Consider the following 25,743-nt stretch of genomic DNA (forward strand, 5'->3'; position numbering starts at 1 on the left):
ATAAGATCCCACATGTGAGATATAAAACATACGCCGAGTCACACAACTTTTGCCACAGTATTCCTTAAATTTTATCTATTTGTATGTGTGGGAAATGGGTAAAGAAAAGAAACATCCCTTTTGAAACTGAGAGATATGTGATGAGCGAACACAAAACCAGACCCAGTGCTACACAGTTTCAATTGCATGTTCAAAACTCATTTTCAAAGGCACAAAGAAATTTCAAGGGCAGAAATATCACTAAAAAGTAATCCTAGACATCTCATGTAAGAGGCAGGCTACAGGGAAATGTTTTAAACTTGTACAGTAATAATAATACTACAAGGAAGACATAGTCACTTATTTGACATGGGGATGTAAGTACCTTTTTCAGGTACTGACACTGCACTTGCTCATGGTAATAAAGAATAGAAATCATTGTTTATTTGCTGGCACAGGAGTTGTCAACTTGTTTATTTGCTGGCAAATTAGTTGTCAACTTGTTTTGCATTTTAGAAGACCTTGTTCTCTTTCCACTTTGTGTACACGAGCAAGGACTGAGATTAAGGGCAATAGGTCAGGAGGAAAAATCATTCCATAGCATGTAAAACTGATAACCATGTATTTAGCCATAGCAATATCTTTAGGCTTCCTAAAACTTCACCATAATTCGATTAGCTATACAGGTTTTTTTTTCAGCTTCATAAAGCATTAATGCTGTTTGCATCTCATTTTCTTGGTTTGAGTTTTTGTTTTCTTGGGGGTTTTTTACTTTCTTTTTCTTTCTACTGTATGCAAATCTGCTAGTATTTGTACTACTTGAAAAGACTGCCTCAAATAGAAGATGGCAGCTTTTGAAACATTAAACAATTATTAGAGAGGCACTGGGCCAAAGGAGTGTGTCAGTTAGGAGCAAAGGAACAATGCAGCAGATGACAGTAAGCTACCTTGAGAGAACTGAGAGCCCTTAGCAATTCCATCAAGATTTTCTCTGCTGCCAAATGAAAACAACAATGATTCATGCTGCCATATTATTTAGCATTCATCATGATTCTAAATCATTTATTGGAGAGTTTACACTGTAGTGCAGACAAACCCTGTTAAATTTAATGAAAGTCAAATTGTCCTTTGAGTTGGCATCAAAAACACCTGTGAGAAAGCTTTGGCGCATCTACCATTCCTCTCAGATTACACTTGAAGGGAAACAAATATTAAAAAAAAAAAATAAATCATGGGTTTATTTGCAAATTCCCTTGTGAAATGCCATAGCGATGTGGCATGGGGCTAATGGGGAATACAGCTCCACACAGGTCCCCCAGTCAGAAGTCTTCCCCTATTGGGCTGCCAGGAGAGCAAGATTTGCCTTGTCCTGTATGAAGTAGGTTGCAGAACTTACTCAAAAAACTAACAGACTTCTAGACATTTGTGAAGATCATAAAGAACATGAGGTGTGAGTTTTTAGTATATAACCTGTATCTCCTTCCATATGGACTCGCACTTATGTTTCTCTCTACCCAGACTCTCAGAACAGATTTCCAGTAAGTGGTGTTAACAAGGACTCTGGTTATGGAGGCCCAAGAAAAACAAAACATCTTTCCCAAATAAACTGGGTGAGGACAAACAAGCAGAAATTTCCACTCTCTCACAGCCTAACCTCTAAGTCTTCATTTTTCCCATGTTAAATCCATCATTGTAAATAGAAATTTTAGCTTTTATGTCTAGTTTCATCACAGTTTCCATAAAGTTTTAAATAGAGCTTCGCAAAGCTCCCCAGGCTGCTACTTGAAGCATACTACTTAAAATATGTTACTTTTCCAGTGCAAAAGAAAGAATACCATTTGAACAACGGCCTCACAAATAACTAACAGCGAACAAGTGAAGTCAAGTAATCGAAAACTTAATCATCCAATATACTTGGATAACACAAAAATTAAATGCCAAGCATACCTACAGAAGAAGTATGCCAAAAGAAAAGTCAACATGAATTGATTTATTTATTCACAACAAGAATTCAAATATCCTTTGATAAAAGGTTCTGTACTTGAACTTTAGACTTACGGTAAGTTCCACAATGCCTTTAAAACATCTAGCAGTGCCTTTGTGTATGTCTGTAATTTATTCATATATTTTTGCTAACTGATTTTTATCATTTGGTGATACACTCAAACACCCTTAAATACTTCCTTAAACAAATCTCTTATCATGTCTTGGATCCTTCAGCATATCAAGAATTTTCAGGTTCTGTCACAAATTACCAGTTCTGGTAGGAAGTTTTACCATCATTTTAAGTTAAGAAATCAGCATTAATTTTATTCATTTTTCTTTTTAAGAAAATTATGCTTGGGTTAGGAAGAAAAGGTACATTTTAATAAAGTTCATTTAAAAGGCAATTTGTATTTCTTATTTAATACAGGAGACACTTTTTTTAACTCCTTTGCCTAGCACTAACAGAGTATTTTCTCCAGTCCCTGTCAAACTCTTGCAATTGTAAGTACCATTCTCTTGATAAGGGAAGAGAAAGAAATCCTTTAAAAAGTCATTCAGGCTCTTAACAGTTTATATTACTAGAATATCTCAAATACAAATTCTACTGGATGCAAGGAGATCTCTGGATACTTTACATTACAGGAAAAGCTGTCAAAAGGAAATAATATGATCAAACCAGAGTTACCTTACTGATATCAACAGATATCAGCACTTCTCTCACAAGTTCTACATGACTGTTTGTCACCACACTGAATCTATACATACATCTGCTACTTAAACATACCGAGATGCATTTGAGAATGTTATCAATGGAAACCGTACAAGCATTCTTGAAGGTAAATAATCCCACAAACGTGAGAGGGAAAAAATGGAAAAAAAATCAGAAATGTTTTTAATCAAGCAATTTCTCAGAGCTCTCTAGTAATTAATTTTAAGGCTAAAATCACAGTGATAGTACTGAGAAGTAGACCAAGGCAGCATTTATATGTTGGCATTCTCAGAGTCAGGATGTTGCCAGCCCATAGCACTTCCAAGGCACATGGGGTGAACTCCTCATTGCTAACAGGAGCTTAAAACTAACCTGTTCTTACTGAATTTCACTGCAGTCTTTAACACTGTAGGCCACATATGGTTTCTGAATCACACTTGACACAGGTGACGATATTTCCTAAAAGTTAGCCCAAATCATTCTTCCAAAAGATTCCAAAGTGCCAATGTGCATCGTGAAACCTCAGCTGTATTGTCTGTATTGGGCTCTGATATGATGAGTAACTTGAGAGCACATATGACTGTGCTCACACTAAGGATTGTGTCATTTGAGGAGGGTAGAACAGATGCGGGGATGAAGAACAAGAAAATACTCACTGTGCATTGCACTACTTGACATATACAGGGTACACAGCATATGTGAAATAGAAACACAGTATGAATTGATACAGTGGGATTCAAGCTAAACCAAAGCCACAATGAAAAAATGCCAGTATAGCTTTCAGTTTCATTTGCTATGTGAAAAAAAGAGAAGATATAAGAAAGCTGTAAAACTGCAGCTGAAATCATCCCTGGATTTTCTTTCCTAGGTCCAGTTTTTCAGCATTTCCTATATTGTAGTTCAGATACTCCATTTACTACCTTCCATTAGGATTAAATATAGCATGTAGGTACCGCTGAGATGACACTTAAATTAGTTCCTCCCACGCTGAAATCAGATATATTATTATTGCAATCTTTAAGCTCAGTTTAATGGCAATGGACTTGTCTTATGAGGGGAAAAAAAATCATTATCTGGTGATAAGGTTTGGAGTTGCATAAAATAACTTTTTTTCTCTATTCTGCTGTCTACGTTAAACTGCAAGTATGGAACAAGCTGGTTTTAGAAGTGGCTGCTCTGTTCTCTTGGACCTGCTATACTGAATCTGACACAGAAAAAGGTATTTGTTAGACTGCAAGCATGTTAGGACTGAATGAGTTAAATTACCTCATGAATGGAATAGAAGTTAAGATGACGGCATATTAACTTTCAGCAACTGCTGGCTAGGGAAGAATCAGTTCATAGCATTATACGAACATTTGAATCAAAAACTCTGATGTCAGGAGACAGCAATAAAAGCTCTGCTGCCCACTGATGACCCCTGATGTGAACAGAGGTTATGCTATCAGCTTGCACACACACTGAAATTTTGCTTTTCCAGCCATACAGACTGAACGATACTATATTGCAGATGATTAGAATAACTGGTTTTTTGATAGGCCACTTTGTCACTGCAAACACCTGCTGAGCATCCACTTCCACAAGGCAAATGGTCCAACAGAAGTGTGAGTTCACTGGGATGCACTGGAAGAGCCATACTTACCTGCAGTGGTCCTGCAGCGGTCCTGCAGCCCCACCTCATTCTCACAGCGCTGGAGCTTTCCTAACCTTCCAGAAAAGGAAGGCTAAGGACCTTCCACATCAATTATGAAGAATGGAAAATATGACAGTTCCCATTATAAAACAAAGCAAACTGCATGCTGGTTATCAAACAGCTCTCATACAACTATAATTACAACACTACAAAACACAGAATCTCGCCTCCAGCAAGGGATGCTATCCCTATCCCCACCCCTACGTGTGATTGACTGCAAGTCACATTTGAGTCTGATGCAGTATGGAGTACACATATGGGAGAGTTAGAAATGCTGATCTAAAAGAATACAACTATTACTTTTAAATGAAAGCAAAAGAAAATGGAAAAACATGTCTGAAAATGAGGTGTCAGAAAGAAAAAGGAGAAAAGCGGGAGAATGATAAAAATATGCCACAAAGGAAGGAGCAGAATACTGCTGGGGGGAGGAGGAAGGGAGGGAGAGAGAGATGGATGGATGAGTCAGGCAGTTTTTAATTAATGTGGCCAAAGGCAAGGGTGAGCTGAATGATGAGATGGAAAAAATGGAGGAGTGCAGTATGTAAGGAGGAGCAGCAAATACTGGGGTGGGGGAGATAGGGAGAAGATAAGAGGAGCAGGTACACTGGAATTGGAAAACATGGAAAATAGAGACCCCAGCTGAAGAACAGAAGCTTATATAAAGGAGGACGAGGTGTACGGAATGGGTGTGAGGAAGTGAACATCTGAAAAGAGCAGACCGCCAGGGTGGAATGAGGAAAAGGAAAGTGGACTGAGGGAATAAAGACCAAGGATGTAGACCATCCCTGGATGAAAAAATAAGGAACAAACATAGGAGGTGAAAAAGGTGTGAAGAGTGATAAAGCAAAGCAAAAAAGGGACAAGAATAGATGGGACAGATAACCTCTTCCCTTTAAAGCAGGAATCAAATACAATGTCACAAGAACTGACAAGTAAGAGGAGAGAACAGTCTGCAGCCACTCTAGGACATCATCTTCAGGACCTACTGTCCTTGTAAAAATCTCACAGTCCATTTACATAAGTGGTTCTTATTTTTTTCCACAAGTTTTGAGCTGCATGGCCAGTCATTGATGGGAGACAAACCAAAGTGTCCACATACTCCATTCTCTCATATCTCAGAATAAGAACAACATTCCTCAGTTTCTGCTGACTGCTGAAACGGATGGCCAGTGGACTATGTTTTGCTTCTGGTTATTTTCTTACATATTTTCAGATGCATCCACAGTAGCTGGCACACAAGCCAAGACATACCTCACTGCAGTCCTAGCATCAACACAGAATGGAGCAGTAAACATATGCTCAAAGAATCGTCTTCATTTATTCAAGTTTCAATTACTATGCAGGTAAAATGCATAGTTTGTATCAACAGCTAACGTTGCTCTCAAATCTACAGTGGAGACAGATCTCCTGGTCTATAAATGAAATACATGCTTTTTAGCATCTGTTTGCTAACTAACATTACACAGCTCTCTTTCATGTATATCTCTTCCAACACAACTGAAAGTTTGCTTCTGTAAAGACTCTGTAATAATAAGGATTTCAGCATCAAGACCTTTAATGGGAGGAATGAATCGAGGCAGATAAAGCAAAGGCTTCACAATGCATAAACCATGGCCCAAAAGTAAACGCAGGTTTGAATGAAGTTTGTCTTTTTCCTTGTTTTTAAATGTTTTTATTTGCCTTTGAATTTTGCTGGCATTGAGGTAAGACAAGAACAAGAAGCCAAGCAGAAGGACAGCAAGTCCTAAAGTTTTCCCCAAGAAGTTTGTTATTAATAGGTTTTTAAAATTAATACTCATATCTGTCTGGTCTACAAGTAAGCCATCTTCAAATTATGCTGTAATATTAAATCTAGCATGTATTTGAACAGTACTTTTAAGGTTTATTCATGACTGCTTTTGTAAAGAAAAAAAATTTAGACAATATTCTATTCCCAAATCTCTCTTAAAAATAACCAAAGAAGAAATACACCTTTCTAAGGAAAAGCTCTGGATGTTTTTTGAAAAGCTTCTTTTTTATTCAGTGTTTTGAGGACAATGTTGCAAATCTCTCAAAAGTGATACAGTTGCATCTGACCCACTTTCTACAACTCCGTGCTAATTCTCTTCCATGCTGCAAGTCATAAATGCGTGATATCCAGCATTATTACTGCAATTCAATAGCTGTATTCATGGAAATCTCAAGACAAAATGAGAATCGTTAAACTGAACATGTTAGAATATTGCACTCATAAGTAATGATTCAAAGAAAAAGGAAGAAACTTTATGAAAACTGAGCCTGTATTGCAACATTTATTATTAACTTTAATATGAAAAAAATGTCACAGAGGATGATAATTATTGCTATAATATAAAATTTTGTAAGGCATACTCTGAACACATTAATGCATAGTGCCTCCCCATGAAGCTGACACATCATGGCGCACAATGAGTTTTTGAGAGAGATTTCAAATCATCTTAAAATATCTTCAAGAGGTGCTTCATAATGTGGCAGGGCTCAATGCCAGCAAAAAGACTCAAAAGCCAAGACAGGACTCCAGTGGGACAGAAGGTCACCACCCTGTCTCCAGAGGGCAGGATGCCATAAGCCAGAGAGTGAATAGAACACTATTCCAGTAGTCTCCAGCTCAGGCAATGCTTTTTCTAAATACATTTCTGAGGTCTCATTAACTATCAGCAGTCATGGGCATGGTCACATGAAGTTTTTTTAAAGCCTCAAATCCCTCTCCTCAACTACATTGAAGCAGCTGGAAACCTGCTACTTCTAAAGGCAAAAATGAATAAATTATTTTATTGCCAAGTTATAAACTACAGAGTATATTATCTCTGAAAAGCAAACAGTGTTCCTGAGGAGGACAGGAGAGATTCTGATCTGACAGACAGCACTTTAAACTACAGTAAAACAGCTGAAATGAGTGCAGTTGCTCTGTTTCGCAGCAATGCAAATGAGACCGAAATGAACAACACTGATATTTGGTTTGCTATTTTAATAAATCTTTTGTTCTCATTAAACAGCACACTGACAGTCACTGAAATGCACTTTTTTAAACCTTCAATTAAATCAAATTTTAATACCTATGTACCTAACAGCATATATGAAACATTTCTACCTTATGCTTATCAGAATTCCACTGGAAAAGACTGTATAGTGAAATACACACACTAAGCCATGCAAACGGCTTTATTAAAATAAAGGATCAAATTTTGGGACCTGTTAAATCTATTTTCTCCTTTTAAATGGCACACACTGGCATTTTCACAGTTTCCTAACTTGAAAAAAAAAAAAAAAAGGGAAGCTTCAAAAAGAGATTAATTGAGGTCTCCTGAAACATAATTGGGAACTTGAAAAACTGCACTGAGGTTTAGAGAAACTCATAGATAATTTGCTTGACATACCCTGAAGTGCATGAAATAAAATACTATAGCCTATATTGTTTGAGACAAATGCACAGACTTTGGCTGTACACTTGAATATATGGTCTCTGAAATCGGCCTTCTGGACTTTTACAAAGGAAGTAGTCCTTCCACTATTCTTTTCTGAAACAGAGATTAGGGATGAATTCAGGTGTTCATTAGCAGATTCAGAATTTGGCCCACAGCAAGAATTTATATCAGTTTACCAGTATATTGCTTCCCCTCAGAAGCAGGAAACGTTGGTGCCCTCCTCTAGTGCCAATCAGCATATCTGCTTTTACTTTAAACCCCTGTGCTATGTGAATCCAATCAAATAGTGCAAGAGGCTCAAAATAAAAAAAAGTGTTCATTGGCACTCTGCCTAATCTCTGTTCTCACTTTTTCTTTCTAGTCACTTCCCACAGTGTGGTATTTCTTGCCTGTGAAATCCATGGCTGTGGCATCACAGAACAAAATCTTACATCGAGTTATAAAAGCTGCCATCCCCAGCGAAAGCCTGAGAGTAAACATACTGCTTATAATTAGGATTCTGACAGGACTCTACAAGAAGCAGAGTCTGGAGCCAGATGCAAGCACAAAGCAAGCTTTTGCCCCCTCAGGTAACATTACAGGGAAACCCAGAGTAACGCACTTATCTTACAAGCAGCAACACTTACAAGCTAAAGAGCTACTAACAAAAACACAGAATGACACTAAATATAAAGGATTGGTTTCAGCAATGCTAGAAGGGAGAAAAAAATTGAAAATAGAATATTGTAAAAGCAAAAGTAAATTGTAAAATAAATATTTCAGGATTTAAACTAATAATCAAAAAGCCCATAAATCAACTTTACAATCGCTCCCTTTCCTACCAAACATCCATCCTCTCCAAATGGATGCCTATTACCAGGACTTCAGCATACATTATGGGATAAAGAGGACTGTAGAAATCTAATTTACTACTGCAGGGAAGAGATGCCAGAGAAAGGGTTAGAGGAGTAGCAGAAAATCCTGGAGTTTCTAGGAGACCAAGCATCACTCTGCACAGCATGATTTTGTATAAAATGACATGTAACACCAAGCCAAGACAGGCACACCAAAGATTATCTTCCTTTCAATTTCTGTCCTCCTGTTTGGGGCCAGGAACCTAAGGATTTAAGGCACCAGAGGGTAAGAAAGGCAAGTCTGAACAAAAGGCACAGCCAACTATGAAAATATGATACTGTACAGTACCAATACTGGTACTAACACTAAATGTGGCTGAACCAGTCTTCCCAAAAGATTACGTGGCTCCTGTGATTTCTTATCTATTTCAGGTAAGAAATAATGAAAAAGAGTAGTTTTGACAAGCCCACAGGGCACAGTGCAAAGTGTATTTGTTAGCGAACTCGTCACAGTGACGACAGTCTCTCAGAAACACTGATGTTTCCGACATTGCTCTGCAATGTGCCCACTAGAATAACTGCCTGTAAATGATAGAAAATCAGACTCAAACTCTATAATCCTCTTTTCTCAGCCAGATTATTTTTCTTCTTGATGGCTGCCTTGTGGCCAGTTCCACCGCATCCAGAGGCCTCAGGCTCTGCAGCACCAATAGCCATTCAGATTCATTAAGCTCCTGGCATCACATTAACTGTGCCTGTTTGAAAGATGCAGGAATTAATTTCTACAAACACATTCCAGAGCCCAGGTCCACCAATCAAAGTTGTATTTCAGGTTGTTGCTTTTCCTATCAAACCATCATGTATGAGAGAGTGGGCAAAAATTAAAGCCAGCAAGAGTGCATCAGTAAAACTATGTCAAATGACTGAACTACTTGCTGAAGCAAATCAGAAATCTACCTCAGTTCACAAGGTGTTTCTGAATCGTGTGTGTGTGTGTGTGTGTGTATGTATGTTGATTTTGGTTTGGGTTTTTTTTCTTTGCTAATAGTTTACTGTGATTTTTTGTTTACTTCCTCACATTGCTACATCATAAATCATGCCATAAACTAAGAATAACAACTCATAAATCCTGCATGCCAATTTACTCACACTTTTCCACAAGTAGGTGTTTCAAGAAAAGCTTAGTCAGCCTTAGGTAACTCTAAACATAGAATTATTCACTGGGACTGGAATTATGTGTGTACTTTAAAGAGTGAGGATTTTACTTTTTCCTTCACTGATAGTCAGCAGGAGACAATGACGTGCATAGCCTGGAGTGAGGAACTTATTTACTTGTTTCCTAATAAATTTATTTTCTGTACAAGTCTGAGATACATTTATGATCAGTAGTGAGTCACAGGATCACAAAACAGCTGTAATGATGGCAAGGATAAGAGAAGCTCTTTGTTCAGCATTTACCTTTAACAGGATAAATGCAGATTGTCCTTATATTTTAGGAGTTCAGAATTAACATCCCAGCAGAGCAAAATTTTTGTAAGTTCAGCATGCTGTGCTTATTAAAATTTCATCCCTAAAGGTGCCAGAAAATAAGACTTGTAAATAATGCCCAGCATGGCCTCACTGACAAATACCTAGGCATTACTGAACAATTAGATACGGGCAGTCCAGTCCTTCAGATCATGGAGACCAAAATCAGCAGAAGAGCAGCAGGTTAATGTTGCGAGTGAAAATCAAGGAGAGTACCTGCAAATCTGAAAGAGAGGACCAAGGAACACAGAAAGATGTTCTATACAAAAGAGAAAGTGAGTATGCACATGCAATTGTACAACTGAAACAGGAAGAGCACAGAAAGCATATAATCCTGAAAGGTACTAAGAATAAAACTTGTTAGGTCTCTAATATAATGTTACACTCAAAATTCTCCTTAACAGACATCTTAAACATAGAGAAACAGCATTCCATCTCTAAACACACTCTTTTTAACATGCCTCACTTGTGTATATTTGAAGACAGCCCAGTGAGAGAGTGGGATGAAGAAGGGAGAAAATACACTGACAACATTTGAAATGCCAATGGGATGAGCAGAAGCCAGAATTCAAGGATTCTCATGTAGAATCCAAACTCACGCAGGAAAGAGAAGAGAACCAAAACCTCTTACCATTATTACTGTTATCATCAACTAAAATAATCTCTTTGAGCAGGTGAGCAGGAGTCCGGTCAATGGCTGAATGAATGGAGCGCAGAATCACTGACAGAGCTTCATTAACAAATATGAATACAATGCTGACCTCGGGAAGTCTGTCAGGAAATGTAAGGTTTCTGCACCTGAAGGTAAAAAAAAATAAAAAAAATAAAAAAAGATGTAAACTGTTAGAAGTCACAATGTCAACACAAATTGTTTCAGAGAAATCTATCCCTAGCCGTAAGAATGATAAGACAACTTTTGTAGGCATGGATCAGAAGGTCCCCATATCTGTTCAGTGCACATATAGGCAAGGACCAGATGAACTACTATCTAAAAAAAATAAAAAAAGGAATCCCAGAAAAGGCTTAGAGGGAGCTCGCTTTTCCACCCAAGGCCCAAAACACTAAAAACTAGTTTGCAAACCAAATGCAAACTCTTGTTTAATTGCAGCTTCCAACAGCAGTTGTTCACAATGTCTTTCTGGACAGTACAGACAGGAATGAACAGAGATAGCCCCTTACTTTAAAAAGCATCTTCTTAATAGCCACGTTAATTATTTTTGCCACAGAATCTAACACATCTCAGTCAACATCAGGGGCTTTTTTCTCAAGTCAATTAATAACATAGTAAAAGATCCAATTGTGTAGCCAGAAAAATAGGTAAAAGAATGGAAAACTTATCTGTAAGCTCAGTCAAGTGGTTTAATCAGAATGAGGAATAGTCTTGTAACCTGATGGATTTTCTGTGCTTGTTAAAAAATTACATATTTTAGCCACGTTCCAATTTGCTTATGGAAACAGCAGTATGGAAGTGCTGCCCACAACTTCAAAGTTCCTTAATGTTTTATTGTTTTTTCCCCCTCCTTCATTTAAAAAAGTATTCAAATTTTGTAATTTTATGAGAAATAGAAAGCCCTTTTACCAACTTCTATCTTTTAAACTGTCAGCAAGATTTTATTTTTCAATAAAGCCACAAGTTATTAAGTAAAAGCAATTACTTTTCTCTGAAACTTTTAGTATTTTAACGCAATGTTTCTGAACAACAGTTAATTCTACCTTCTTCTCAGATCTGAAACTATTTACTAGGATGAAATTAGGCTGCAGGCTGATGCAGGCATTGTTTCTAGATAGGTTCTGTAGATGGAAACGATTGATGTTAATGCTCTTTACCTCCTGACAACATTGAAGTGGTTATCTTCTCTCAAGATGCCTAGATTCACTACATCCAAGAACTTCTGAAAGCTGTGGAAATCAGTACCAACAGCCAATGTTTAGCATGCAGAAAGCATGGGTGGATTCAGAATTTTTAAATCATGTTTTAACATAACTCCTTAACTAAATTCACTCTTCAGTTTGAAGAGAAAGCATAGCATTTTTTTTATTTTGTAATTTAAACTGTATAGTCAATAAATACAGAGAAGTATCGCAAAAGCATTCCTCTTCACATGCTGGTTGTTGCACAAAAATTAAGTTCAATCAAGATGATGAAGTCACACGTATGTTTTTAGAGCCTCTTGAAAGAGTCAGTGCACAGGGCACAAAAGCACTGAGACACATAATATTCAAAATCCCACTGGTCAACCGATTACCTCAATTCAGTCATTAGTTTGAAATTGACAGAAATCACATTAAATAAGTTATTTAATATTTTAGGTACTTTTCTCTCTGTCACAATGTGAAAGAATTCTATAGACATGTAAAACAGAAAACACAGTCTTGAAAGGTGTACACTGTATTTTTTAGTAAGCTGGTTCGTTCTTCTTTCAGAAACAAATAGGAAACCTGTTCACAGAGATCCACAGCTCTTTATTCCAATACAAGAGAGAAACAATTAAAATAGTGCTTGGATTTACCGATTGCCACATGTAGCTTGATCTTTTGGCACCATAACAAATCGAAACTTATTTTCCAAAATCAGTTTGTATTTCTACTGATGTGTTACTCCCCCATTTTCACTGGTAAAAGAGCTTTCAGCTTTAAGCATCAGACTGAAAAGTTTTCTTTGTAGCTTTCAGCAGAGCTAAAAGCATGTCAGGTTTTTGGGTTTTTTTGAGTACCACTGGACAGCAGATCAAATGGAACAACAGCTTGAGGAAGTGTCATTGTGTCATTTATAATCAATCCCCCTCTCTTGTGTTTTTTTTTTTTCTTTAAAGTGAATGTCAATTCATTAAAGATGACTTGTAATAAAATTCCACTACTCTCTGAAAATCACATTCTTGTAAAGGCTTATATTTGAATGTCTTCTATACCTGGCCTTTACAAGCAGGTGCAGGCGTAATTCTTACTGGTTTCAGGGAGTTTTGCTGGCAATCAGTATTTTCTAAGAAGGACTTACCAATAGGTTCATAAAGGAAATGTAAATAAAAATCTAAATATTGCATCCTTCCGCAGAATGATACGTAACTTGTAAAGTACGTAGCTTCTCCAAAGCACACGTACAAGACAGGAAAGGAGAAGCTTTCTCCATGAAGCACTGTGGGCCTTCTGAATTAACCAGAGCCATAGGTACTTTCCTAGAAATAAGAACCTGAGTGGTTTTTGTTCAAAATAAAACACTACAGCAAGAAGCAGATGGAGCTGCCTTTTCTTCCAGAAGACAACTAGTGTGAGGCAGCACTGGTTTTTAGCTAGCAGTTCAGGAGTTAAAATCTTCAACCAGCACAGAAGGAGCATGAGTTCAATCTTCTCTGATCTCCCCAGAGAACTAACTACTTGCCAGCACGGTGTGATTAGTTTCAGTCTCCCTTTTCAGAGTCATTCCACTTTCTGTGGAGCAATTAAGTGTACACTAAGTTGGAGTGATACCAAGTAAGTCTAGCTGCATGTTTAGGGTAAATTTCTTGGAGGAAGGACCTGTATTGCAGTACTCATTCTAACGGATGTTCATGCATTTTAAACCCTGGACTTCACTCTTTATGGCTATGTCCAGTCTTCTAGATTATAATGCCACAGTAACTTGTGATCACTTTTTTCTTTCTTTTGCAAGCTAATATTTTTTGTTTTCATTTAAGAAGTGCTGCTTTGGCTGAAGGAATAAAGGCACCTTCACAGAGCCTGCAAATCAGGTGTCAGGGCACTTTATTGGGAAGCAATACAGAATCACAGAATGGTTGAGGTTGGACTGGACCTCTGGTCATACTGTCCAACCCTCTGCTCAAGCAGGGTCACCTAGAGCTGGCTACCCAGAACCCTATTCAGACAGCTTTCGGATGTCTCCAAGCATGAAGATTCTACAATCTTCCTGGGCAACCTGTGCCAGTGCTCGGTCACCCCCACAGTAAAAAAAGTGTTTCTATTTGTGCCGATTGCCTCTGGTCCTGTCACTGGGCACCACTGAAAAGAGCCTGGCTGCATCCTCTTTGCAGCCTCCCTTCAGGTACTTATATATATTGATGACATCCCCCTGAGCCTGCTCTTCTCTAGATTGAAGAGTCCCAACTCTATATACACATAAAAGGTTTCAAACTTCTTAAGGAAAAAAGATAGTTTTCCACACCTGCCTCCTGTACCCTAGAGTGAGTATTTTAACCTGTGAAATCATTCATTAAAGAAAGGTCATCTTCTGTGGTGAGCAATCTCTTACAGCACTGCTTAAAAACACTGCCTAGATGACTAAGCGAAGCAGGCACAAATTGACTTGGGCTCAGCACTGTCAAGTCTGAGGTCAATCTTTGGCAAATGTGAATTGTAGGTGCCACCAGGGTTAGGTGGCATCTGAAAATAGGATTTTCAAGGTGTGTACTTCAGGCTCAAAGTGTCTGGGAGGCCCCTGTACTTATGACCACACTAAAATTTTTAAATACTAACCCTCTCAGTTTCCCAAAAGATGCTAAGACCATTATAGATCCAGCTCCTTGAAGAACAGACCTGTTCATGGCACACAGTGTGTGTGCATGTGCATTCCGTTCTGCATTAACAAAAAAACTTCCCTATGTAGTCTGGACACTATTAGTTTGTGGATGTCATCTCTTATACGCAAGTTAGATGTAAAAATTTGCATGGGCATAATGAGAAATTACCAAAAAAATTCTAGTCTCCTGTACACCTCTATAAAGCTAGCACATTTCTGTTTGATGTAATAATTGATATTTCATCCAAGTTTTGAAAATTGGGCTTCAAACGGACTATGAACTAGTTAACAGGCTTAAATATACTGAAATGATTTTCAGTATTAGCCTGTGAATATCCTACAAAGTCTGTTATTTTAGTGATTCACTTGCAGCCAAACTGCAGACATATAAAATGGTCCAGCAAAAAGCTACAGCCAATCTATCTCTTAGTTGTCTAGCTTAGGCATAGTAGTATTTGTTATCTGCAGCCATACCAATGTATGAAGAAGATAAAAATGAAACTCTAGCAAAAATGGTAAGATATGTCACCTATCAGATAAAGAGCCACACAGTGATTTTGGAAAATATTTTAAATGGCAATGAAAATACACTGAAAATAGTTCAAAGAAGTTGCTTCCTTAAAATCTGTTTTTTTTCTCGTCTGTTAATCAAGCTAAGATTGAGATATATGGAAAATATACCTTTATAAGAAACTAGTGACAAACTATATTCCAAAAATGTTCCTAGATGACAAAACCAGCCCCCAAAACACTGCTGCCCTATCATAAATCCATGCATGAACTGAAATGTTCAAACAATATTTCTGCTTATGACATGTCTTCCATCCATTTAAAAGAAATTATTAGTATTGTTTTTCCTACCTGCATTCATTTACATCTTTTCAAATTAGATCACACTGGACAAGATTTTCCATTGTCTGGCACCTTGTGCAAGATAAGAGCAAAATGTTTAATGCTGTGAATGTCATTTGACTCTCCTTTTGCTCCACCATACATTAAAAGATAACTACATACAATGCAAGAGAATAGAATTAGGCTCCCGTTGTGTCTCATTTCTTTAGTCTTTTCAAATGGATTTTTTTTCAATGAAGGTACATTCCTAAATTGAGTTCATGATTTCTTTTTTCCATTCAGACTAATTTATCATCTTTACTTCCAGCTTGAATTCACTGCTTTTTTAATATGTGTAGAGTTTTAAAAAAAATGCATTTTCCTGACTACATTGTCATATCAGATGATGACAATAAAAATTATCTTTTTTTTTATTTCAACAAATCAGAATTAAACACACACACCTCAGATCATGCACAGAATGCAAAGCACTTGTGCAGTTTCACAAGTATGTCTGTCTTCCTCTTTATACCAAGTTTTATGAGGAATAAAATTCCATAATTCTAGGAATGAACAAGAAATAGCTACAGAGAAAGGGCACGTGTATATGTGTGTAAAACATATGCTGAAGGGGGAAAAGGGAGGAAATTTTTTGGATCAAAATCTTAGATCCATTAAGCCCTAAGAATTGAACAGTTGCGTGGCAACCAGCAACATCCAAGTTTCAATGATAGCTCTGCCTTGGACTCAGCCAGGGGCCTCGGACAAGACCCTCAACCTGCCCCTTGGCAAAGTGAGGCTCTCGCTAGAAAAACAAATCCACAAAGTAAAGAGCATATTTCAGTATTATGACTAAGTAATTTTTAAATATAAATTCTAAATATTATTTAGAATTACAATAATGAGTATCATCCCAACGTAGCTAAAAAATCACCTCTAGCAACCTACTCCAATATATTACATTGGGCTAATAACACTAAAGTAACAGTTGTCATGGTTACCAGAAATTTAGAGAAACTCCTGGTGTTCTATTTCAAGCACAACTCTGATAAATGGAAGAGAGCATACATTAAGAATCTTTTTTTCAAATATTTGTCCACAAGAAAATTATATTCCTCTAGAATATATGCATTGTGGTAAGACAATTAGCCAGTCACACTAAAATTAGTTTAGCATAACTATGCAGTAAGAACAACAAAGCAAGAATAATTTCCTGTATTTATAACTTATCTCTGAGACCTTCTACAAGTATATATATATAAATTATGAAAAAGAACCTTTCACCAAGATTTACATGGGTATTGTAGGCAACAATGGCAATTGAACACGGTTTTTGTTTTAATCACTAAATTATGTCATCTATTCCACGAGGTTTTTAAAACACAGGATGTAATAAAGCATATTACTAAAACATTTGGGGTCAATGTATTGTTTTAAGAACATACGTGGGAGGGAGCTTTAGTTGCAATAGAGTGAGAACTCCGCAGAAGCACAAGCAGAAACAGAACCGTGCTTTCTTCAAGATCTGGTAACATTTTCTCATCAGCCAAAATGACAAATGGAAGTTCAAGATGTATGGGGGGAAAAAAAATCCCATTCTGGCATAAATGAAATAAATAGGACTAAAACTCTCACAAAAGAACTGAGTCTTGTAAGAATTCCAGCTCAACTATGTTTATAATTTCATTTTGTGATCATTCTTCATTTTTCCTTTTGCTATTGTCAGTATTTGAAGTGTGAACTGAACGATGCTAACAAGGCTGGCACTGAACAAAATATTAAAAGTGCCTTTTTCCTGATCTCTGAGGATTACAATCTATTATTAGAGAACTACAGCAAGACAGTACTTCTGGTGCAAATCTAGAAATCTTTGTTTGTAGTCATCATCTGCTATTACAAGAGAGCAAAGGCAGGCATACAATTGCGTGAGGAATTTGAATATACAGTTACCATATAACATGGCTAACTTTTTTTTTCCTCCTGGCATCAATCCCTAAAAACAAACACAAAATTTGAAATAAGGAAAGATTAGATAACAGGCAGGGAACTTGATATGCAGATGAGATCCAAGATTGTAACAAGAGTGATTACTTCTTGGTCTCCTAAGCATCTTACAGCATAGATTTAATTGTAACAGATTGATTCCCCACTCCTTTTATTAAAAGCTATTCATGTTGATAAAATTATACAATAAAAGTCCATTTTCTTCTTGGTACTTAAAACCAAGACCTTTCTCTGAATAAAGCAATAAGAACAGTAAGCTGGGAGTTGATGATCTCAATAAAACTCATTTTTGGACGAACATGAGAGTAATTCTGTATAGCTACTTGGCAAAATTGTTAGCCTCTCACAGTATTATGCCATGGATTATTCTGAGTATGTTTTAGTGTAAACATATGCCAAGTGAAAGAACATTCATATGTTATGACACATTAATAAGAGACTGAGAGAGAGAAAACGAGAGACCACGCACAGATTACCACATCGCATCTTCTTTCAGCTAAAGAAGACAATGGTGAAGATCAAAACCATCAAGCGTACATCATTATTAACTGAGGTTATTATAGCAGGTTGGAGACCGCAGCTGAGTTTTTATCACTGCTAGTGATATTAAATACTTCTAGAGCAACCATTTGAGGAGATACAGTCGGACAGGACAAACTCAAGCACAAATCAGAATCACAGAGGGTGGCCATTCAGTCAGTACGCACCACTGCTATGAGTCAGTCTGAGGGCAGGCAAAAGTGAGACAAGAAAAAGAAGAATCAAAGGTAGAGAGATGAGTAAAAGAGAGTGGGAAATATGACAGAATTAAACATTAGGTATTTAACAAGAATGCTGCATAATTTGGTAATTTTAGGACTTCTGCCCAAAACAATACAACAGGTAAAGTATCAAGCTTTTGTGCGCTTTTTAAAGGATTCCTTTGAAACATGAAACTCATCGTAATATTTATGCTCTTTCATGAGTACAAACAAAACAACTCCTCAGAAATAAACACGGAGCCATATCCGTAACTAGCATCAGCCCAGCAAAACAGAACTGTTTCACAGATACATGTGGAAGCAAACACTTAGGGAATGAAAGTCTGCAGCACCTGGCTTTTGGGGAGAAGCAGAGCTAACATGCAAACGCCCAGCCTGAGTCTCACAATTTGAGATCACGTGTTTTTCTTACATCAGTTTTAATAAAGGAAAACCTACAGGTTTATAGAAGTCTGATGTCTTGCACACTACTTCCAGGACTGCATATACCCCCATAACACTGATGGACATTTTGGACAGATGTACATACATAAATGGCTTTTCTCCTAAAACACATCACCAACAAATGCATCACCCTTAACCAGCCAATGCTTAATTTTTCTCCCTTGTAGTTAAATTTGCAGTCAGTGGGTATCACACCTGCTCTGTTTGTGCTCACGTTATCACATATCTAATTCTGCTGCTCTTCAAGGCTTCTACCATTGGTTTTTGCCAAATTGAGCCTCAAAGTAATACAATTTAGGACTGGTGAACTATTTGAAACAAGAAGTACTTACAAAATGGCCAAAGCCTTTCTCTGCCCAGGAAACAGGACATCTCCTCTGCACTTGTCCAGATGTCAAACAGCACCTACTCAGCTAGGAAAAGGGCAAACCTGCTACAAGTCAAATGCTATACCATACTATCTAGTGATCTCCAAAGATGAAAAAACATCTGAGCTTTAAATACTACTTTTCCCCCTCCACCCTTCCTGCCTTTGTTTCTTCATACAAACACTGTTTTTACCAATGCAAAAGAAGTTTGGCTAACTGCAGTTACACTGACTGAAAAAGTTGCTTTACGTCTACTGGTCAGCTCCTTCATATCATACAGGTTATGCAGGAGCAAAACTCTGCAGAATAGTTCCTCTGCTGGGGTCCTGCTGCGCACTTCTTTTTCCACTACTCCTTGCACTTTCATCACATAAGCAAAGAAGAATATTCTCTCTCTTTCCCACATGTGCTTCAGCACACTGGATCAGGCAACAAAAAAATTACAAGCCAACAAAGGAGAAGCCTAAGTGCATCCACTTGAAAGGAGATTTGGTACACAGCTCTGGGATCCCTAAACAACCTAAGTTTTAATAATGTCTGTCTGAGCTTGTCCAACATTTCACTCATGACAAGCTTTGTGGGTACCACCTGCCCCACTTAAAGTAATGAGCACAACAGAATTATAACAGAAGTATTATCCTGTTCCTGCACACAGTAAGGGCAACATTGCCTTCCTCAATGCTTCCAAGCTCATTAGAGCCAGTAGTTATTTGTTAGTCTGTGATGTAGATATGTTACAGGCTAACAGATGCACATCAGGGTGGTAAACAGCAGAGCACCCAATTTCAGCAGTAGAAAATAAATGGAGGCCTTGTGAGAGACAGCATAAGCAATACTCCACAATACTGCTTGTGCTATCTACTAAGCACTGCAAAACCAGAGGCTACTTCAGGATGTGATGATTACTTCAGGAGGCTGGGATATCCAATGGAGTTATTATAATCTGTATTATAACATTATTTTGGACTGTGCTGGGGACTCCACCACGCTAGTGCAAATACTCACAGTGAAAAGTAATCTAATTCTCAATGTTTTATCACAGGACAGGAGGCTCATGGCTGTACAGAGGGTTAGAAACCACTCTGCAGTATCTAAACCATAACAAGATCCCACTGCAAGGTGTGACAACTGCCACAGCCTGATCCAGCTAGGGGCTACTAACACCACACACTCTTGGCAGATCACTTAATTCTCCCAGTCTCAACTGGGCCCAACTATATATGAATTACATTAGACTTCAGTTATATGCGTATTTCTTTTGTCTTTCCAACTTCCTATACTTCATATGATAGGTTATGAATATAGATGATACAGATGAATACAACTGAGCCCAGACATATCTATATGAACTCCATTCCTTTAGCTACCTGCCCACAAGCCTTTGCTGGGATTCCAATGTCACACCAACTCTTGCAGAACCACTGTGAAATCCACACTAATGAGCTTGGTTAGACCTAGGCTAACTCCATCCAGAGCTGTTGTGGTACCTCTGTCATATCTGTGCTTTTGTGCATTCCTAGTCAGAACAGGAATACCACAACCGACTAAGGTCCAGCAAAGTGGATTAACTCGGTCTGCATGCCACTTGCTGTGTGCTCTCTTCAGATGAAGCTGTCCTTGGCTTTCATGCTATGCTGCCAGAGCCTAGTATCTGCCCATGGATAATTTAAATACATCTATATAGACTCTGGTATTGACAAATGCAATTGGCTTTAAAAAGAGGTGCTAAAAATCCTAAATATTGATTATTATAGTGGAAAGCATACTCTCATACTCTTGCAGAGTAGGTTTTTCTCCCACAAGAGCCATGCATGCGCTCTCACACACATGAGAATTTGCATTATCAGCAGTGGGAATTCTTTTTTCGGCAACATGACTTTCAGAATACCGTGTAGCTCTGTGCTCCACAGGGTGCCATATATACAGCAGTGTACATTCTAGTGTACAACACACTTCGTTTTCCTCAATATCAGAATTTGCTACATTTTAGTCTCAGATTACCTACTTGCTCCCGAACCATGATAAAGGGTGGTGGTGGGGAATTCTTCCTGAGCTACCATTATTAAGCCATTATTTTATATGCATGTGTCCATAAACATATTGTAATGTCTAGCATGTTTCTGGTAGATAGTTAACTAAGAATCAAAAATTTCACAGAAATTAGGATCGTGATTTGTTTCTAACTAGAGTTTCTTTTAAAATCCCAACTCTAATTTTTTTCTTTCAGCTACCGTACTATTCATTTTCTCTGTCTTTTTAATTTTTAAACCCCATAATTATAAAAAATTCAGATTGAAATCATTCGGGACAGTCATTTCAAAAGAGATATTAAGAACAGACACATTTCTGTCATTGATGTCTTGTTAGTTACAGAAGATTTATTTTTCCTCTAGATTAGTTTACCAAAAAAAAAAAGAAAAAAAAAATTGTCCCTACAGACAGTGTTAAACTGATTTAACCAAAATACAAATATAATTGCATGGATCTTGATTTCCTTAAAGTCATTATTTCAGCAAATCCACAACATAAATATTTCTGAAATGTGATATATAATAATATATGTAATAAATATATTTAAAATTGCTAAACTGTTGTTTGGAATGGCGTTCATATCTTTTCATTAATATCAAACAACTTCATACAAGGTAAAATGTACTGCTTACTGCTTTAGTTATTAAAACATTTGGTTAAAATAAGTAAATAAGATCACATCTGGATTACTTTTGGAATTGCCAAGGAACTAAGCAGCCTTTCACATCTTGGTTTCTGGTTCAATCCAGTAAGTTCGCGTGATGTTTAAATATTTTTTTTTAATGAGCTGCAAAAAAGCAGTTTTCCCTCCACTCATTTCCCCATCCCCAGAGCTGCTGTTCCTTCAAAGGATCAGATGTATCACCAAGGCTGAAAAAAAGTTGAGCATTAACTGTCTCTGTGAACGGTCCTACCAGAACAGGCCTCAAAAGCACTAAAGGGAAGGTTATTCATTCCCTTGGTTCCATCCATCGCACCGAGCCATTGTGGAATAACAGTGGATGTGTTTACCCTGCCTGACATGCATGCTTCCCAGCAGAGAACAGCCCAGTGAAGGAGGCTCCACAGGCTGTCAGCTGGCACACACTGCTTGACTAAATGACCTATTTCACCACTGGAGCTCAACAGTTTCACCTGCTTACTGATCTTTATCGGACAGTTCTGTGCTTTCAAAAAGAGCAGTTCTTATTCTCTTCTCAGTCAGATCTTGTGATAAAACTGAAATTTACCATAAAAAGGTTATTCTTTTAGCAATAAAACACTTGCTGTCTAATGTAAATTGTAGGTGAGAGTAAGGTTCCCAAGGATCTTACAGAACTTTTAATGGATACTTAGTGGGATTTTAATAGGACTTAATCTGTGCACTCTGGTGTTTCAGGAGACATTTGAAACTTCCAACCTTCTACATGACCACACAAGACAAGACTTCCCAGTGAAAAAGCGCTAAGAGACTCCACAACTCAGGACCTACAAGGCTAGGCTGAACTACAGCACTTACCCATTAGGCCTGAGGTCAGGCAGGGGCCTGTCCAGCGGCAAGCGATCGCTCAGGTAAGCGTTGTAGCCGTAATACTGGAATTGTTTAAGTGCAATGCGTCTGTTTTCAGGACTGAGATCCTGGCCCCAGTGAGCAAAGAGTGATGAGTCAGTGAACGCCTCAGCAGGATTTTCTTCCAGTTTTGGTGGAGCTTCTACAAAAGACAAAGGCAAAAAGAAACAATTTTAGACCTTCATTCCAACAGGCTCCAGGGTATGTTACTTTAAAAAGTGTAAATTTAGGGAGAACACCACACAGCACAGCACATGCTGCTGGCTTACAGCAGCCTGTAAGTCCTCACGTAAACATGCCCTCACATACCTCTTTGTGGCAGCGTAACTATTAACTTCTAAGGCTCAAAATTTAATATTCAGAATACTGTTAGTTAAAAACAATTCTTTTTCATCACGACCAGACTAAAGACCCGGACGGGTAAGTCTAAATGATTTAAATTTCAAAAGGATCTTTACAAGACAACAAAAAAGTTACTTTGTTTTTATATACAAAGATGAACTGTTTAATATCAGCCTGAATTATCTTGCTAGAAAAAAAAAAAGTAAAGTTTTGAAGGGGAAAAACAAAGGAAAAGAAGAGAGAACCTGCACAGAACACACAAAATGGCTGCCAACATCTCTGTATAAAGTAAGTTCTTTGAAACTACAGATTCAACATAGAGAAAAAATTCACCGCACTTGGCATCCATGTTTAAATAGCAAACTAGTTTCAGTCACACAATATTTTTATGTCCCAGTTTATCGAATCAGTCTATTTGAATTTTTAGCCCATGTTTAGATGTGTGCAATGATGCTAGTGGGATAGACACTTTGTAAAATTTGTCTCATTATAAAATGCTTTTGCTCACCAAGGCCACATCTCTGGCTGCTGTAACAAATAGAGATGATGGGAACTTAAAGAAGAGCTCCAGTACAATGAAATTACAGCATTTGTTCTTGATATTTAATTGCCCAATAAGTCTGTTCGAGGTGACTTGCAAGGTTCTCTGTAACAGCACCATCTCCCCCCTCCAACCAGCCCTTCAGTCTTTACTCAGGTGAGCACACAATATAACCCAGAGAACCCCTTGTCTCTGTAAACACTTTATGATATACAGTACTCAATCAAATGCCTTACTTGACCCTGATTTGTCATCGTGAACCAGTGACAAAGAAAAAACGTCACCATTTTCTGGAAGTTCAGGTTATTTATGAACAGTGTCCATCCATATTTATTAACAACTAACCACTAAATAAAAACTCTCATTTCTGAAGAGCTGAACTCACAAACCATAACTGTTTGGTCACATAGAGACTTAAAAAAATAGAACTGAATCTTTGGAAAGTCTTCAAATGTGTCCAATAGGCAGAAACTTCAACCATGTCCAAAGTCCTCCTCAGCACCCACGCAGTCACGTACACACCTGAGAGCTGACTTAAACTAGCTAATGGAAACATCTAAAGAGAACCGTTTATGTACCAATAGTATATACCACCAGAATCCTGACTCCCAAAGAATGCCAGGAAACACATTCTTTGATCTCTTACTAAAAAGAACCCAAAATGCAAAAACATAAATTGAGAAGACTAAGTTGTTTGATTCATTCAAGATGTTTTCCTTTTTCCCCTGACAATACTGACAGGAAACTAATGACACTTTCCTCCCTGTATTACATTCCAACCTCTGTAAATATGTAATGTTTCTTTACTTGTCAACGTACTGCCTCCCAGCCCGAATCCTGGAAACAGCTCCAGTTCTTCAGAGATGAAAGACATGCTAAGCCCTCAGTCAAACAAGGAAACTACTCTGACAGGCCCTGCTACCACATAGATAAATGCCAGAGAGCAGAGCTGCTGAGTTTGCGTACAGCTCTGCAATGGAAAATAATCAAACCTTGATAAATTCAGATAATTTCAGAAGGTACTAACTTGAGAAAGGCAGAACAGTTTTTAAATACCAGTCCAAAAATCACAGCAATGGGGAAACAGGTGTCTCTATCCGTTGTTTGACAACTATGTGATCTCCACAAAAACAACTTCAAATTACACAAAGAATCTCATAAAATATCTTCACATCATAAGAGATATTTAGATTACGTGTGTTCTTGATTCTACCCAGTAGAAATAAATGTTGCTCAGCAGTTTTCAAGAACATGTACATTCAAGCTAATGAAGAAAACTATGCAAGTATTTGTTCAACCTGTTGTGCGTTACATTAATCTGACTTTCTCCAAATCAAGCACACTTTCCCTGAAGGTTTTAACTTTTACATTTATTATTACACTTATGGCAAAAGACTGTAGGATCCACCCACATGCAAACAGCACACCAATGCATGAAGACATCTGAATAAAAATAAGACTTACAGTAAGAACAGTGCATGCACATGCATTTGTAACTACGGGCAGTTCAATGATAATTTTCCACAGATAAAGAGCCATCCCAGAAACAAATACCTTCACAGAATCACACTCACACAGACATCTATTGGATTTTATCTATTTTGTGAGTGAGAATATTTCCTAAAGTGATCTATGAATCTCTTGCTATTTTCTGACTGAAAAAGCACTCAGTAATCCAGGTTGTGTCTGCAAGACTAAGATTTTCCAGCAATGGGTATCTGAATTTAGTTTACAGGCTCTAATAAACCACTTGCCAAATGCAGCCATTTTTTGTACACTAAGCAAACATGTTATTTCAATACATTATTCTATGGGAAAAAAGCATTAGCAAGAACTTTCAATTACAATGCCAATCAATGGAATTAAGCACGCATCTCTGATGACAAAGTCTTTCTTCCCTTTATTTGGCTGAAAACCTCCGGGGGAAGTGACTTTATTCAGGCAGTTTCTCACAAGAAATAAAAACAATTATTATAAGACCATCAGCTGCCTTTTGACTAGTCAACAAGCGTATTTGATGCCTTAGTCTCTAAAAACAGATCTTGGCCTGAAGTCTCACAGCCAGTTCTTCTCAGCACTTGCTTCTACAATTGCAGAATGATCATGGGAAGCTAAAGCTCAAAGGTGAGCCAGTAAGTAGTACTGCCTGAAGCAATACTAAGGTAGACACATTTATCTGTTCAGTTATTACT

At 37.6% G+C, this 25,743-nt stretch overlaps 1 protein-coding gene across 4 annotated transcripts in view; it reads right to left on the reverse strand.

Moving 5' to 3' along the window:
• The window catches only part of GALNT18 (polypeptide N-acetylgalactosaminyltransferase 18), a 274,192-nt gene that overhangs the window by 104,285 nt on the left and 144,164 nt on the right, over positions 1 to 25,743 (reverse strand). For all 4 annotated transcript variants that reach the window (XM_075755180.1, XM_075755182.1, XM_075755181.1 and 1 more), the window contains exons 3-4: positions 22,618 to 22,810; positions 10,802 to 10,968 (exon numbers count right to left, since the gene is read on the reverse strand). In XM_075755180.1, coding sequence (XP_075611295.1) covers positions 10,802 to 10,968; positions 22,618 to 22,810 — 360 coding nt within the window. The remainder of the gene's footprint in view (positions 1 to 10,801; positions 10,969 to 22,617; positions 22,811 to 25,743) is intronic.

Source organism: Balearica regulorum, chromosome 5 (assembly GCF_011004875.1).
Source record: "Balearica regulorum gibbericeps isolate bBalReg1 chromosome 5, bBalReg1.pri, whole genome shotgun sequence".
Lineage (NCBI taxonomy): Eukaryota > Metazoa > Chordata > Aves > Gruiformes > Gruidae > Balearica > Balearica regulorum.